Source organism: Cyprinus carpio, chromosome B6, assembly GCF_018340385.1.
Source record: "Cyprinus carpio isolate SPL01 chromosome B6, ASM1834038v1, whole genome shotgun sequence".
NCBI lineage: Eukaryota > Metazoa > Chordata > Actinopteri > Cypriniformes > Cyprinidae > Cyprinus > Cyprinus carpio.
The window spans coordinates 12,303,282-12,318,249 of NC_056602.1; the positions used below are offsets into that span (position 1 = coordinate 12,303,282).

At 37.1% G+C, this 14,968-nt stretch overlaps 1 protein-coding gene across 10 annotated transcripts in view; it reads right to left on the minus strand.

Annotated features, from left to right (window-relative positions):
• tns1a (tensin 1a) overlaps positions 1–14,968 on the minus strand; it is a 121,779-nt gene that overhangs the window by 27,152 nt on the left and 79,659 nt on the right. For 8 of the 10 annotated variants that reach the window (XM_042725727.1, XM_042725729.1, XM_042725728.1 and 5 more), the window contains 5 exons: positions 10,940–11,005; positions 8,689–8,735; positions 8,034–8,205; positions 3,920–3,970; positions 3,659–3,781 (listed from right to left, as the gene is read on the minus strand). In XM_042725727.1, coding sequence (XP_042581661.1) covers positions 3,659–3,781; positions 3,920–3,970; positions 8,034–8,205; positions 8,689–8,735; positions 10,940–11,005 — 459 coding nt within the window. Of the gene's footprint in view, positions 1–3,658; positions 3,782–3,919; positions 3,971–8,033; positions 8,206–8,687; positions 8,736–10,925; positions 11,006–14,968 lie in introns of all 10 variants that reach the window. The other 2 variants (XM_042725726.1, XM_042725735.1) reach the window with 2 other exon arrangements.

The following is a 14,968-nucleotide window of genomic DNA, read 5'->3' on the forward strand; positions in this document are numbered from 1 at the left end:
GGAGCATGGCGTGACTACAGCATCATCTGACACTCAGATGACCGTAACTCCTCCCACTACAATTAATAGGATATATAAGATCATCCGTACTCATGCTTGCCATAGTCTGTCGCACAGACACGCACTTAGTCAGCTTTGAGTTCTGTTTTGAGCAGTAGGATTATAAAAAAATGTGCTAATATAAAATTAAATTAAGTAGCCTATATAAAATTGCAAAATAAATCTACTTTTTAGTACTTTTGTACTTTCACTCGAGTAAAATTGAAAAAGGAGTACTTTTAATTTTACTGGAGTAATATTTTATTATATATATCTGTACTTTTACCCAAGTACTTGTTTGTGTACTTCGTCCACCACTGAGAGTCTGTATCTCCTTGGCCAAAGCTTGTTTGAAAACTGCTGTTGCTTAAAAGCTATTTAGTCACTATTTGGAACCTACTGTTTACCAGGATTTTTGTTAGTCATCGGGAACATTCTCATTGTTAAGGCTAGCTGTGTTTTGGCAAATATGCTGTTGAACAAGCTTCTGTTTGTTATTAGAAACATACCGTTGCAGTTGTTTGGTTATTGTCAATATGCTTAATACTCTCTGGTGTTATGGGAAACGTATCATTGCTTAAGCACAGTTTGATATCTAAGTATTGTGGAATCTTGTGAGTAGCTATTTTCAGTGAGTAGCTAAAGCTGCTGAGTCGCTAAATATCTCTAGATGACATTATATGCCGTTAACCATATTCATTACCTGCATTGCATTCAACCTAGTGTCAACATTTTATTGTTACTTCTCTGCTACTCTCTGTGCTCACATAATGGGTTTAATACAGCACATTGCATAAACCATTCATATCTTTCGTTGCCATCAGACAGTTTGAAATAGTAACCAAAATGCTCTATTAAATTCTGATTTATAATCCAGATTTTGTTTGACAAATCTCTATATACATAAGACATTGCTTGTCACTATTCGGATGGAAAAGTCATTAAGGGTCTGAAAGTCGTTATCAAGCAATAAGTTGGATGTTTGTTATCACTGATGGGAGGAAGAGCAGCATGTAGAACGGCCGATAGGTTCCGCCTTATAAGTTATGAGCCAGTTGTGATTAAGTTGCTTCGGCTGCTGTTGGAGGCTCCAGTGCTGTGGAGGCGATCGATGCTCTGAGACGCGCATTTAGGACAGCACATAAGTATTGACTGGTCAGCCTGAGAAAATACAATTTCATGATCTTGTGTTTAGAAACTATTATGAGACAGTCATTGTCAGAATTATTTTAATGACGATGTTTAGTCAGAGACTTGGTGATAACCTTTGTGGAGTGGTTTTTCCCTGTTCAGGGATAAAGGAGCTGAGCTGCTTATCTGAGAGTTATTTCAAGGAATGATTTGCGTGAACTCACCAAGAAGGGACTTTGATGACATGGACATTTCACTGGCTACATGTGACTTCATTTCAACTGTGCTATAGTTTGATTCAAGAGGGTCCAATTTAACACAGCTATTTAGCCTATTCACTATTCACACTATTTCTCTAGGGCTGCAGGTTGGCGTACCCAATTACGTTTGTAATTATTCTTAAATTACTCATTTAACAATAGTGTGAAAATGCTATTCATGCTAGCACAATATCATTTTCAGTCCCTCAATGCCTGTTAAAGGAGACAATGCTTGCCTAGATTCCTGTGTAGCTACTTCATTTTGTTGGGGGGATAGTAACTCAAGCATTATTTCTTCCTCTCATGGAGTTATTCTACGTTATGTCTTGTATACATCAGTTTCTAGTTTTATCCTCACCAATTGTCTTACCAGAGAACAGCATTCCTGATCATTCTTGAAATATACCATCTCCACCAGCCAAGACGAGCGTATTCACTAAAGTGACAGTCAGCCTGAATGCAGAGGCCAGGAAGCTGATCAGAGAAGACCAATCGTTGAGAATGGGTGGTACACAGACCAAAGTCCACTGATGGTTCAAGGACAGCTGATTGAGGAAGTGCAGCAGTTTATCAACCTTGTGAGCATAGTGGCCACTAGTGGTGTGCAGCGAAGCCAGTATTTGTATCTGTATTTGTATCTGTAACAATCACAAAATTATTTATATCTGTATCTGTATTCGGATACGCAACACTGCTATTTTATTTGCGATTATTTCATTTATAGAATTTACACTGATTTACTTCACACACTTGCTTCTGTGTTGTAATATTAGAGGTTTATATAAATCAACATGATTTCCTCTGGCTCACTGGTTCCTGTGCAGTTTAAAAAAGTAGCTATTTCCCTTAAGTAATTTGCAGGTCTGGAAAAGTATGGAAAAAAAGAGAACAGAGTATGGAAAAGTATGTGTTTCGACTATTTGCCCTATTCAGTGTTCTGAAGTATAAAATTAATTTCTAAAAATACATTTGATCATACAAGTAGAGAGGTTTCATGACAAACATTTAGTAATCATCTGAACATGACTGAATTAATTCAAGGCACACTTTTTCATTACGTATAACTCTTTAAGCAGTCTTTTTTGAACTTCACTAAACAAATGTGCATTTGCCACGCAAACCAGCAAAAGATAAAGAAGCAAATATGTAGGCCTAGTAGAAAATGTATCTGTTTCTAAGCTGATTATTAGCCCTACTCTTGACAGAGAGCTGGTTTGGTTTTTGAGAGACGCCCAGAGACGGCAACGTAGCTGTTTGATTGGTGATCGCTCAGTGCTTATTCCATTCATTCATGTATCATATCGTAGCCTGTAAGGTTTAAATCATTGCCTTTTAAAAAGGCTATACACAAATAGTAGAACATGTATGATGTATTATTTTAGTTGATATTACTCTTGCCAAGCTCTGATTTCTGAGAGATGCACAGAGAGGCAACTGCAATATGGTGTTTGATATGCGGTCTTTTCATTCATAAAGTTTACATTCATTCACTTCATACACTCATTTTTGCGTGACTTTAGGAGGTTTGTGTAAAATATTGCGCTGATCCACTGGCTCACCTGTTACCTAGCAAACACTGGAGTGTTCCAGCAATAAGGTATTCGGCTTCGGGGACACCCCTAGTTGCCACTGATGGAGGGACATAGGCTGAATCAACAGCCAAATAAGGAAGATCAATGAAGACATTGAGACAGGCTTTCCAATCATTTCTGGTCATTACACCTAACCAGAAAGCAGGTGTCTAGAAAACGTCTCGATTACGTATGTAACCCTCGTTCCCTGAAGGAGGAAGCGGAGACGTCACGTCAGTGACTGACGAATTGAGATCCCAATTCCAATTCATCGGTCACCGACGTGACGTCAAGAGTGTCCGACTGAAAGGGAACGTCTCAGTTATGTATGCAACCCTCATTCCCTGAAGGAGGGAACGGAGATGTCACGTCGGTGGCCAATGAATTGGGATCTCAATTCGTTGGTCACCGACGTGACGTTAAGAGTGACCGACTGAAAAGGAACACTTCTCTTATGACTGAGATGAAAAGACACTTAAGTTACATGAGATTCAACTTTTTTAAGTCAGTTAAATATAATCTAAATTGAAATGCCAATTTGATTCAACTTTAAGGCAGCAACTGATTTTTTTACAGTGACATCATGTCAGTCCGGTCAGTCATGCAAGGCGAAGGAGGTGGAGATTGGGTGCCCAGGGCCAGATGTGATATGATTACCTTGTTGTGCAGTACCACCACATTGTGAAGGTCTGCATTAAGCCACGTGTCCATGGCTTTACAGATACTGCAAATTTTGTCTAGAGCAGGAGCATGATGATCGGGCCAACCAAAATCCAGCACCTGTCATGAATGCACACATGCATAAATGAAATTTAAGGCCACAAGCTAACAGAAACTGTTATATCAATAGATAGATAGATAGATAGATAGATAGATAGATAGATAGATAGATAGATAGATAGATAGTCATTAACTCACCCTTGGGTTCTGCTTGGTGATGTCATGCCTCCGTTCACTGAGATTAAGCAGCTGAAATTGGAAACAAAAACCTTTAAACATTAATTGCGCATGGTAAAGAACATCGTCTTTACTTATACTTATCTTAATTCCAAACCTGTATGCATTCTCTTCTTCAGCAAAAGGGTCATAGCATTAACATTACCTGAGAAGTAAATATGCAACCCTGCTCAATCAAGGACTTGCATTTACTGAATGGATGGAACAAGAAAATAATGTAAGTTTCTAAAATGGATGTGTATAGTTTAATGCTGTCAAACTAAATGTATCTACCTTTTTCCTAATGAGCCTGCTGCATTTTAAATTATGGGAGGTTAAATTACGGTTTGTGGAAGTTCCACTCAAAAAGACTGCAATAAATTATAAGATTGTGTTACCAATACAGGTGCTTCTCGATAAATTAGAATGTCGTGGAAAAGTTAATTTATTTCAGTAATTCAACTCAAATTGTGAAACTCATGTATTAAATAAAATCAATGCACACAGACTGAAGTAGTTTAAGTCTTTGGTTCTTTTAATTGTGATGATTTTGGCTCACATTTAACAAAAACCCACCAATTCACTATCTCAGCAAATTAGAATATGGTGACATGCCAATCAGCTAATCAACTCAAAACACCTGCAAAGTTTTCCTGAGCCTTCAAAATGGTCTCTCAGTTTGGTTCACTAGGCTACACAATCATGGGGAAGACTGCTGATCTGACAGTTGCCCAGAAGACAATCGACACCCTTCACAAGGAAGGTAAGCCACAAACATTCATTGCCAAAGAAGCTGGCTGTTCACAGAGTGCTGTATCCAAGCATGTTAACAGACAGTTGAGTGGAAGGAAAAGTGTGGAAGAAAAAGATCCACAACCAACCGAGAGAACCGCAGCCTTATGAGGACTGTCAAGCAAAATCGAATCAAGAATTTGAGTAAACTTCACAAGGAATGGGCTGAGGCTGGGGTCAAGGCATCAAGAGCCACCACCAGGAATTTGGCTACAGTTGTTGTATTCCTCTTGTTAAGCCACTCCTGAGGTGTCTTACCTGGGCTAAGGAGAAGAAGAACTGGACTGTTGCCTGGTGGTCCAAAGTCCTCTTTTCAGATGAGAGTAAGTTTTGTATTTCATCTGGAAACCAAGGTCCTAGAGTCTGGAAGAAGGGTGGAGAAGCTCATAGCCCAAGTTACTTGAAGTCCAGTGTTAAGTTTCCACAGTCTGTGATGATTTGGGGTGCAATGTCATCTGCTGCTGTTGGTCCTTTGTGTTTTTTGAAAACCAAAGTCACTGCATCTGTTTACAAAATTTTTTTGGAGCACTTCATGGTTCCTTCTGCTGACCAGCTTTTTGAAGATGCTGATTTCATTTTCCAGCAGGATTTGGAACCTGCCCACACTGCCAAAAGCATGAAAAAGTTGGTTAAATGACCATGGTGTTGGTGTGCTTGACTGGCCAGCAAACTCACCAGGCCTGAACCCCATAGAGAATCTATGGGATATTGTCAAGAGGAAAATAAGAAACAAGAGACCAAATAATGCAGATGAGCTGAAGGCCACTGTCAAAGAAACCTGGGCTTCCATACCACCTCATCAGTGCCACAAACTGATCACCTTCATGCCACGCCGAATTGAGGCAGTAATTAAAGCAAGCAAATGGATCCCCTACCATGCATTGAGTACATGTAAATGAACATACTTTCCAGAAGGCCAACAGTTCACTAAAAAAGTTTTTTTTATTGGTCTTATGAAGTATTCTAATTTGTTGAGATAGTGAATTGGTGGGTTTTTGTTAAATGTGTGCCAAAATCATCACAATTAAAAGAACCATAGACTTAAACTACTTCAGTCTGTGTGCATTGAATTTATTTAATACACAAGTTTCACAATTTGAGTTGAATTACTGAAATAAATGAACTTTTCCATAACATTCTAATTTATTGAGAAGCACCTGTAATACTTATCTGTGAAAATATCTATGAAATATAGACATATATTACAATAATGATATTTAACAGTTTGATTTGTGAAATAAATGTTATTGATTCGATCGGGAGCCTGGTTGAAACATGAGCCGAATTCCACAGAAAGGCAGGATGTTGTAAATCAACTCCTAGCACCACAGTCTGAACCAAGATAACTAACCAACTCTTTCACAGAACAGCTTTCAACATTAACACCATTAGAACAATTATTGACAATTTCAATTCGAAGAAGAGATTGTCTAATTTGGGGCAAGTAATCGAAGAGATGGACAGTCTGAGACTCACATGTAAAGCCATGACAGAGAAAACAAGAACGTTGGATTGACTTCCCCCCACCTAGCAAAACCAGACTGAAATTCCTAAGGAGACCTGTTAACCCCTCTGGTCTCCACAGGACATATCCTTACTCCCCAGAATGGCACAGAGAATGCCTTCCAATGCATATATGCACCAAAACGAACTCAAAAATGACTTCTAAATGGATATCAGTCCATTGCTCAACTCCATATCATACATGTAACCCCCACATTTGATTTTAATGTTTCTAATCATTTATTGTGTATGTCTTTTTAAATAACTCTTGAATAGCTTAAGGGATCATATTCATGTTTAGTATGTGTGTGTTCGCATATTCTTGCTTGAAACGTTTCTGACCATCAGTTATTTGTCAAATGTATCATATTCTTGTTATAGGAATCATGTCCAAATTATACCCTGCAAGAGCGGGAAAATTCGGACCACGAGCTTGATAAGATAACATATGATTTATGAATGGGTGGGACAAGCATCGGAACACCCTGAGAAAAGACAATATCTAATTGGTCAAGACAACATTTGAGGTGTGGCCAAAAGGCCAGTTTAAATACTCAGGACACCATCAAATTTTGCTTTTAGCCTTTGCTTTTTAGCTTAAGCTTTTAGTCATGCTTTGTCATCATTTTTAGCGTTCTTCGAGCGCCGTTCCAGCGTGCTTCGGCCTGCACGCCTGCTGCTACTTAGCCACGATGAGAAGAAAAAACACCACCTAGTCTCGTCAAACTTTACTTCTTTTCTTTTCCGTTTGAGAGTTCTTGTTCTGAGTTAAGTTTTGTAACGCCGTGTCTCCGAGTCTGACCTCGAGTGCCCGTTCAACTTCAGCCAGCCCACAACTCCGCATCTTCAGCCAACGCCCAACCACGGGCTTCCCAAGACGTCACTTCAACGACTACTGAACTTCCAGCCAATCAGCAACTTCGGGAAACCCCCTTTTCAGCGACAACAAAAGGGAACTCCGTTAAACAGGCAACGCAAGTAACCTCCAGACTCACATCTGTACTGGTGTTATCTAATATAATTTTAACCTCATTGAGGAACTCAGTGCGAGGGTTAATTAAGTGATTAAATGGTTGTTCATGTCTATGCAATTTCACGTATTGCTGTAAACTTGGGATTTCACATTTTCATTCTCTTAAACTCACTCTTTCCTAACGTTCTATCCTCCTGCAACTTGTGTGAATGTGTGAGTGCGTGTGCTTATGTGTTAGATTAGTTTATATGTCTTAGATTTATCTAATAAAGCCTTATTTATATTGAAAAGGAGTAGTATCTTGTGTTTTGTGCTCACAAGTTAATGTCTTAAACTGCCGATCTTGTTACTGTGCTAATTAATAGTGTTTTCACTATACTTTGGATATTAATATCCAGCGCAGATTTGATGTTAAACGGCTGGTTCAGTGAATCGCTGGCCGTTTCAGTGATCAGCCGTGAAACAGTGATTCTGTTCAAATTCCCTTTAAAATCTTAAATGATTCCCTTTGAGCTAAATTGACCTGTTTCCCTTACAACACATCCGTAATATTGCTACGGAAAGAAGTATGATCTTTAGGAGTTGGTATATTGAAAGTAATTTGTTAATGCTTTTACAAAGCTCAGGTGTCTTTTGGATTCCCTATCATTTAACATCCTCACAGAAAGTGATCATTACATCACATCATGACACATCACACTGCATCACATAATGACCAGTTTATAGTCATACAAAGAAACCCTAGTTTGCAATATAGAATCTACTTGAACAGTTTTTGAAGGATTATTTTGGGACTGTCAGTTGCTCTGAATTTTGGAGGATCCTTACTAGATAGTGCTGCTGGTGTTTAGAACGGAGCATGCTGGTCACCTCCCTCAGATGTACACTGTATTTTTGCTCCTCTGTTCCACCAGGGAAGGACAGAGCAATGATGCGCTCTGTGATGTAGACCAAGTCCACTTCATTATTTTCCTCCATTTTTTGCATCAGACTTAGGGTCTAGATGGAACAGAAATAACAAATGATAGACACTAAATAAAAGAAGATTCAGATATTTACAATCTTATTCTGCCTGTTTTTTCGTATTTATTTCCAGACACAGGAATTTACAGTTAATCTGATAATTTGCACCATTGCACATTATTTTTCTGGTTGTAACTAAAGTTGTGCAGGTCAAAGAGGAGTTGATACAGTATCAGGCATAGCTTATTAAGCACACATGACAAACACGTGGAATAAAAGTTTAGTCACAAAGAAACACTACTTTTTACTGATTAATCTTATGAAATATTTGATATAAAGTGATCCCATTGAGACAAAAGACAAATATCCAGATCATACGACCACAAATAAAATATATTAGCCAGCATTCAACAATATTTAATGCACTGATAACATTATTTATAGTTTTTATAGTTATTTGTATAAGTTATTTCTCTAAAGATCTCCAGGATGTGATGTCAGTGTATATTAGCATACATACCTGGATGGCCTTCGTTTGGAGTCCATATTGGGAGAATTTGTTGATCCCTGGTTATAGAGGATGACAGAAAACACACACACACACACACACACACACACACACACACACACACACACACACACACACACACACACACACACACACACACACACATTTTGTTTTTGTGAATTGTGGGGGACATTCCATAGGCATAATGGTTTTTATACTTTACAAGCTGTATGTGCTATTGCCCTACACCAACCCTACACCTAACCCTACCCCTTACAGGAAACTTTGTGCATTTTTACTCTCTCAAAAAAAAAAACTCATTCTGTATGATTTATAAGCATTTTGAAAAATGGGGACATGGGTTATGTCCTCATAAGTCACCTTCTCCTTGTAATACCTGTGTCATACCCTTGTCATTGTACAAAGTTGTGTCCTGATATGTCACAAAAACACGGGCGCGCACACACACACACACACACACATTGTTATGTGTTGTGTCCTGATATGTCACAAAAACACGGGCGCACACAATATATATATATATATATATATATATATATATATATATATATATATATATATATATATATATACACACAAACACACACACATATATATATACATATACAGGTCCTTCTCAAAAAATTAGCATATTGTGATAAAAGTTCATTATTTTCCATAATGTAATGATAAAAATTAAACTTTCATATATTTTAGATTCATTGCACACCAACTGAAATATTTCAGGTCTTTTATTGTTTTAATACTGATGATTTTGGCATACAGCTCATGAAAACCCAAAATTCCGATCTCAAAAAAAATTAGCATATAATGAAAAGGTTCTCTAAACGAGCTATTAACCTAATCATCTGAATCAACTAATTAACTCTAAACACCTGCAAAAGATTCCTGAGGCTTTTAAAAACTCCCAGCCTGGTTCATTACTCAAAACCGCAATCATGGGTAAGACTGCCGACCTGACTGCTGTCCAGAAGGCCATCATTGACACCCTCAAGCGAGAGGGTAAGACACAGAAAGAAATTTCTGAACGAATAGGCTGTTCCCAGAGTGCTGTATCAAGGCACATCAGTGGGAAGTCTGTGGGAAGGAAAAAGTGTGGCAAAAAATGCTGCACAACGAGAAGAGGTGACCGGACCCTGAGGAGATTGTGGAGAAGGACCGATTCCAGACCTTGGGGGACCTGCGGAAGCAGTGGACTGAGTCTGGAGTAGAAACATCCAGAGCCACCGTGCACAGGGCGTGTGCTTGTGAACCAGAAACAGCGGCAGAAGCGCCTGACCTGGGCTACAGAGAAGCAGCACTGGACTGTTGCTCAGTGGTCCAGAGTACTTTTTTTCGGATGAAAGCAAATTTTGCATGTCATTTCGGAAATCAAGGTGCCAGAGTCTGGAGGAAGACTGGGGAGAAGGAAATGCCAAAATGCCTGAAGTCCAGTGTCAAGTACCCACAGGTCAGTGATGGTCTGGGGTGCCATGTCAGCTGCTGGTGTTGGTGTGGTCCACTGTGTTTTATCAAGGGCAGGGTCAATGCAGCTAGCTATCAGGAGATTTTGGAGCACTTCATGCTTCCATCTGCTGAAAAGCTTTATGGAGATGAAGATTTCGTTTTTCAGCACGACCTGGCACCTGCTCACAGTGCCAAAACCACTGGTAAATGGTTTACTGACCATGGTATTACTGTGCTCAATTGGCCTGCCAACTCTCCTGGCAATCAGGCTGATTGCCTCCATGCCACGCCGCATTGAAGCAGTCATTTCAGCAAAAGGATTCCCGACCAAGTATTGAGTGCATAACTGAACAAAATTATTTGAAGGTTGACTTTTTTTGTATTAAAAACACTTTTCTTTTATTGGTCGGATGAAATATGCTAATTTTTTGAGATAGGAATTTTGGGTTTTCATGAGCTGTATGCCAAAATCATCAGTATTAAAACAATAAAAGACCTGAAATATTTCAGTTGGTGTGCAATGAATCTAAAATATATGAAAGTTTAATTTTTATCATTACATTATGGAAAATAATGACCTTTTATCACAATATGCTAATTTTTTGAGAAGGACCTGTATATATATATATACATATACATACATATATTTGGAACTGTGTTTTAAAAACGGTGTGATTTTTTTCCCCACTTAAATACAACAACAACAACAACAACAACAACAACAACAACAACAACAACAACAACTCTTTTTTAGACCTCTGGGCAGTTTGTTTGATTCTTACCTGATTGATCTTACCTGATTGTAGTTAGTTGTAGTAGTTGTAGTCGTTGTAGTAGCTGTAGATTCACAGGCTGTGGCTACCTGCAAATATAAACAGGAGGAGACAGAGGCAGAAAAATTTAGGCTGAATGCAGGTGCTATATTTTTAACAACTTTCCTGCCTTTACCTTGTCTGATAGAATTGTGAAACACAAAACTAAAAAAAAAAAAAAAAAAATCAATTACACAAGAGCTAATTCAACATTTAGCAAGAACTGACTGGACCTGTTATTGGATGTAGCTGGCCTACACCCAAAACAGCAAGAACACAAATCTAAAAATCTTAAATAAATATTCTAATAGTTAATGTTTTTCATAATAGTGGTAAGAAAAAGTTGCCAGAAAAGTATTTGAACCCTTTAGATTTACCCAAGCTTCTTGCTCCCATCATAAAAATGGTCTTGCAAACTTTGCAAACAATATTTGTGAGTGTTTTTACAGGACAAAGGCTCTGACAAAGCTCCAGTATCACCTCATTGACTGGAATCTATAGGTCTGCACTGAAAAGAAGGTTTAAGGATAACCTTTGAAAACCAAAATACAGTTTTCAGAGCTGGGTGGTTATTACAAATATTTTTGTTTATTGTGTTTTCCAGTCATTTATCCACTCTAGATATAAATCTATAAAATATGAAGAAATAATGACAGTGCAGTAATATGTAATGTATATACAGTATGTAATAGTATTATGTCTGTGTAGGGATTGATGTATGACTTTGAACAAGCTATGATAAAGGCTTGAAGTAGAATGGGGTCTTGTGAGTAATCCTATAAAGAATAGATCTAAAGAAGGTATAGAAGTGATGGAAGTTTTCACATATAAATTTCTTGATATTTGATTATTAATACATTTACTTTTGCATGTATCTGCGAATATATGTTTCCTCACCATATTCTTCAAATAACAAAGAATTGTAATCAGTACATTGTTAGGTTTTAATGTGTGGTACTGAATATTGACATCTGTTTGGGAACAGCACCAGGGTCAGACTGCAGGGTGAAGTGGTGGCTCTTCTCCATTTGATTCATTCTCACAACTCTCGATTTGCTGCACATAATAGGTGTTGCACACAACACAAATAAAAGAGGTTATTACCATTTTTTTTTTACTTTGAATGATATTTTTATAATTTTATATAAACATTTCATGTAATCCAGGTAAATTGGAAGGGTTCACATACTTTTTAAATGTATTAATTTATGTGACATAGAGGTCAAAAGTGTTGGCAATTTTGATTTATTCCAGTTATATATTTTTCTAATTAGCATGCATCTTGCGGTAATTACTGGCAATCGATTTTACTAATTACTAATTTACTAAAGATTAACTTGCTTGAGGAGTCATATTTGACCATTAAGTCTAAATAATGAAATGCACCTTCACAACCGCATTTCAAATGCTTTTTGCACAAACTACAGGCAGTCTTTTTAATTAAAGTCCCCTTGAAATCAAAATTAAAGTTTTTTGGGTGTTAGTATCAATATGTTAGTCATAAGGTTATATATAAGGCAGTGTGATCCAAAACAGTGACAAAATTCGTATTTAGAAGATACAAGCATTCAAAGCTTGCAGTTCATCACTTCCGCCAAAACGACTCAACGATTTTTTTGACGTCACATCGTACTTCATCTTCTCATCGAATCTTCTGACCAATCAAATGCTCTCTAGAATCCAAAGTGCCCACCCCTGCACTATAAATAGATGCTGAAGCTGCGGTTGAGATCAGTCATTACAGTACAGTGAATGGCCCCTAGCGCACGTTCATGTTGTTTCACGCAAACTGCGGAAGCGCACAGAGTCTGATCCAGACTTTGGCTCCAGACCAGAGACCCGATTGCACGGAGCGGATCATATGCGCCAGTTGTCATATATTAAAAACTTTTACAAGTACACTATTTTGTTTCACTAAGAGTTTCATATTGAATCTTGGGGTAATCTATTAGACTGTGGAAGTAAATGGCTGCTGTCAATTCTTTGGTTACCAACATTCTTCAGAATATTGCATCTGGTTTGAAAACACTGCCCTAGGATGTACTGACATGTATATCCATTAATTTTTTATTTATTTTTTTGCCTTTATTAATATAACACAGCATGAGCGACAGGAAGCAAAAGAAAAAGAGGAGTTTAAGTTGTTAAACAAGTTTAAGTTAGGAGTTTAAGTTGTTTCCCTTCATTGATCTACAGCTGTGTGTGTGTTGTAACCAACTCGATGCAGTTCAGTTATGTTGAATGGAGAATAATTTTTGACAGCTGCAGCAGAAGGGAAGATTTTAAGCTTAAAATTCAATCTGTTCCTCTCATAATACATTACACAAGCTTTGGCTTTAGTGGATTGATTGTATGGTCAACTTTTATGGACTTTTATGGAAGAGGTGTGATTCTTCAAAAATCCCCCTTTTGTGTTCCACTGTAAGCTGATGACCATGAAATATAATGGCATATAGACTGATAATGACATGACAGTAAGTAAATTACGATTTGCTCTTTAAAAGCATCTAGATCTCTAAGGTGTCCTACAAAAAGCACTGTGTTTCCACATACTTTTTCCTTTCTGAAAGTTTAAAAAGCTTTCTTCTTTCAAACTGTTTTACCAGATACATGTCTGCTCCACTTTAATCAATTTCTTGAAAAAGCAATAAATATAAATTAACATAGTAATTAACATTAAATAAGCAATTTATTTAAAAACAAATACATAAAAATAAAACACTGTCCTTATTCCTGCTTGTGCTGCTCCAATTTCCATGTACAGTAATTTGTCAGGTAAAGAGTATTTCTCTCTTCCTCTGTTCACAACACCCTGCTGACCAATATTTATAAACTTGTCATAACCAGTGGTGCATGTGACAATGAACCGTAGTTGGGCCCCATACAGTTTGACTTCATACAGATCTATACATTAATTTTATCTTGCAGTTAAATAGAAGAATTATTATGATGATATATTTTCAGACTTCAAAATTTACACTAAATTTTCAGTGTTATGGTTACATTTTCTGTATTTTCTTCCATTCCCTCTACAATGTTAAAGGAACAGATATACACTGAAGGAGAAAATAAATGCATATATGCAAGATCAAAGACGTGATATCTGATTTTCCTTCACTATGTTAGTGTAAGCGTACAACAAATAATTTACAAATGTTGTTCTTAATTCATAATGCACCTTTCAGACATACTTTATACATAATTCTGAAAGAAAGACACAATATTGTAGGACAAAACAAGTTTTGAAATTATTTGCTTTTAATTAGCCTAATGTTAATACATAGCTACTTCATATATTTTACTGTCTTTTAAGAAGTAGGGTAGTGCAATTTAAAAGGGGTATCAATGTCCTCATTCCTTTGAACATTCACATTCATCTAGACATTCCTTCTACTAAAAAAAGACATTTAAGTAATTTTTTTGGTGAATGATTTTCATACTCCTCTTTTATTATGAATAGATTATTATTCATGCCTGCTTATGAAAACAAACTGTGCCTGTTATTATTGATTTGTCGTCTTCATTTACATTACACTTATTTATTTGGCAGATATGTTTATTCAAAGCAACTTTTAATTGCATTCAAGGTGCATGTTTTTTTAATAAATTCATGCGTTTGCTAGGAGCTGAATCAATGACCTTGCCGTTGCTAGTGCCATGCCCTACATTTCGAGATAATTCTTAAGATTATTATTATTATTATTTTTAACATGCTAGCATGTTAGATCACTGATAGTATCAGACAAACATCTTATGTGGACAGCAGGGGATAGGTCGCACAACTGATAGTGATGCATACATTATGATTAATAATGTCTGAAAACAACCAAGAGCAAAATGCCTCAGTATATTTCACTTAAATGTCTTGAAGGCCTCAGTTAAAATGCCACAGGACCTAATGTCAAAGCACAGACCAACTTTGTCTGTCTCAGACACTCAAATTTGTATGCAAAACAATTCACAAAATCTAAATTAACATTTGTAGGAGATAAATACTATAATAAGGCAAATGT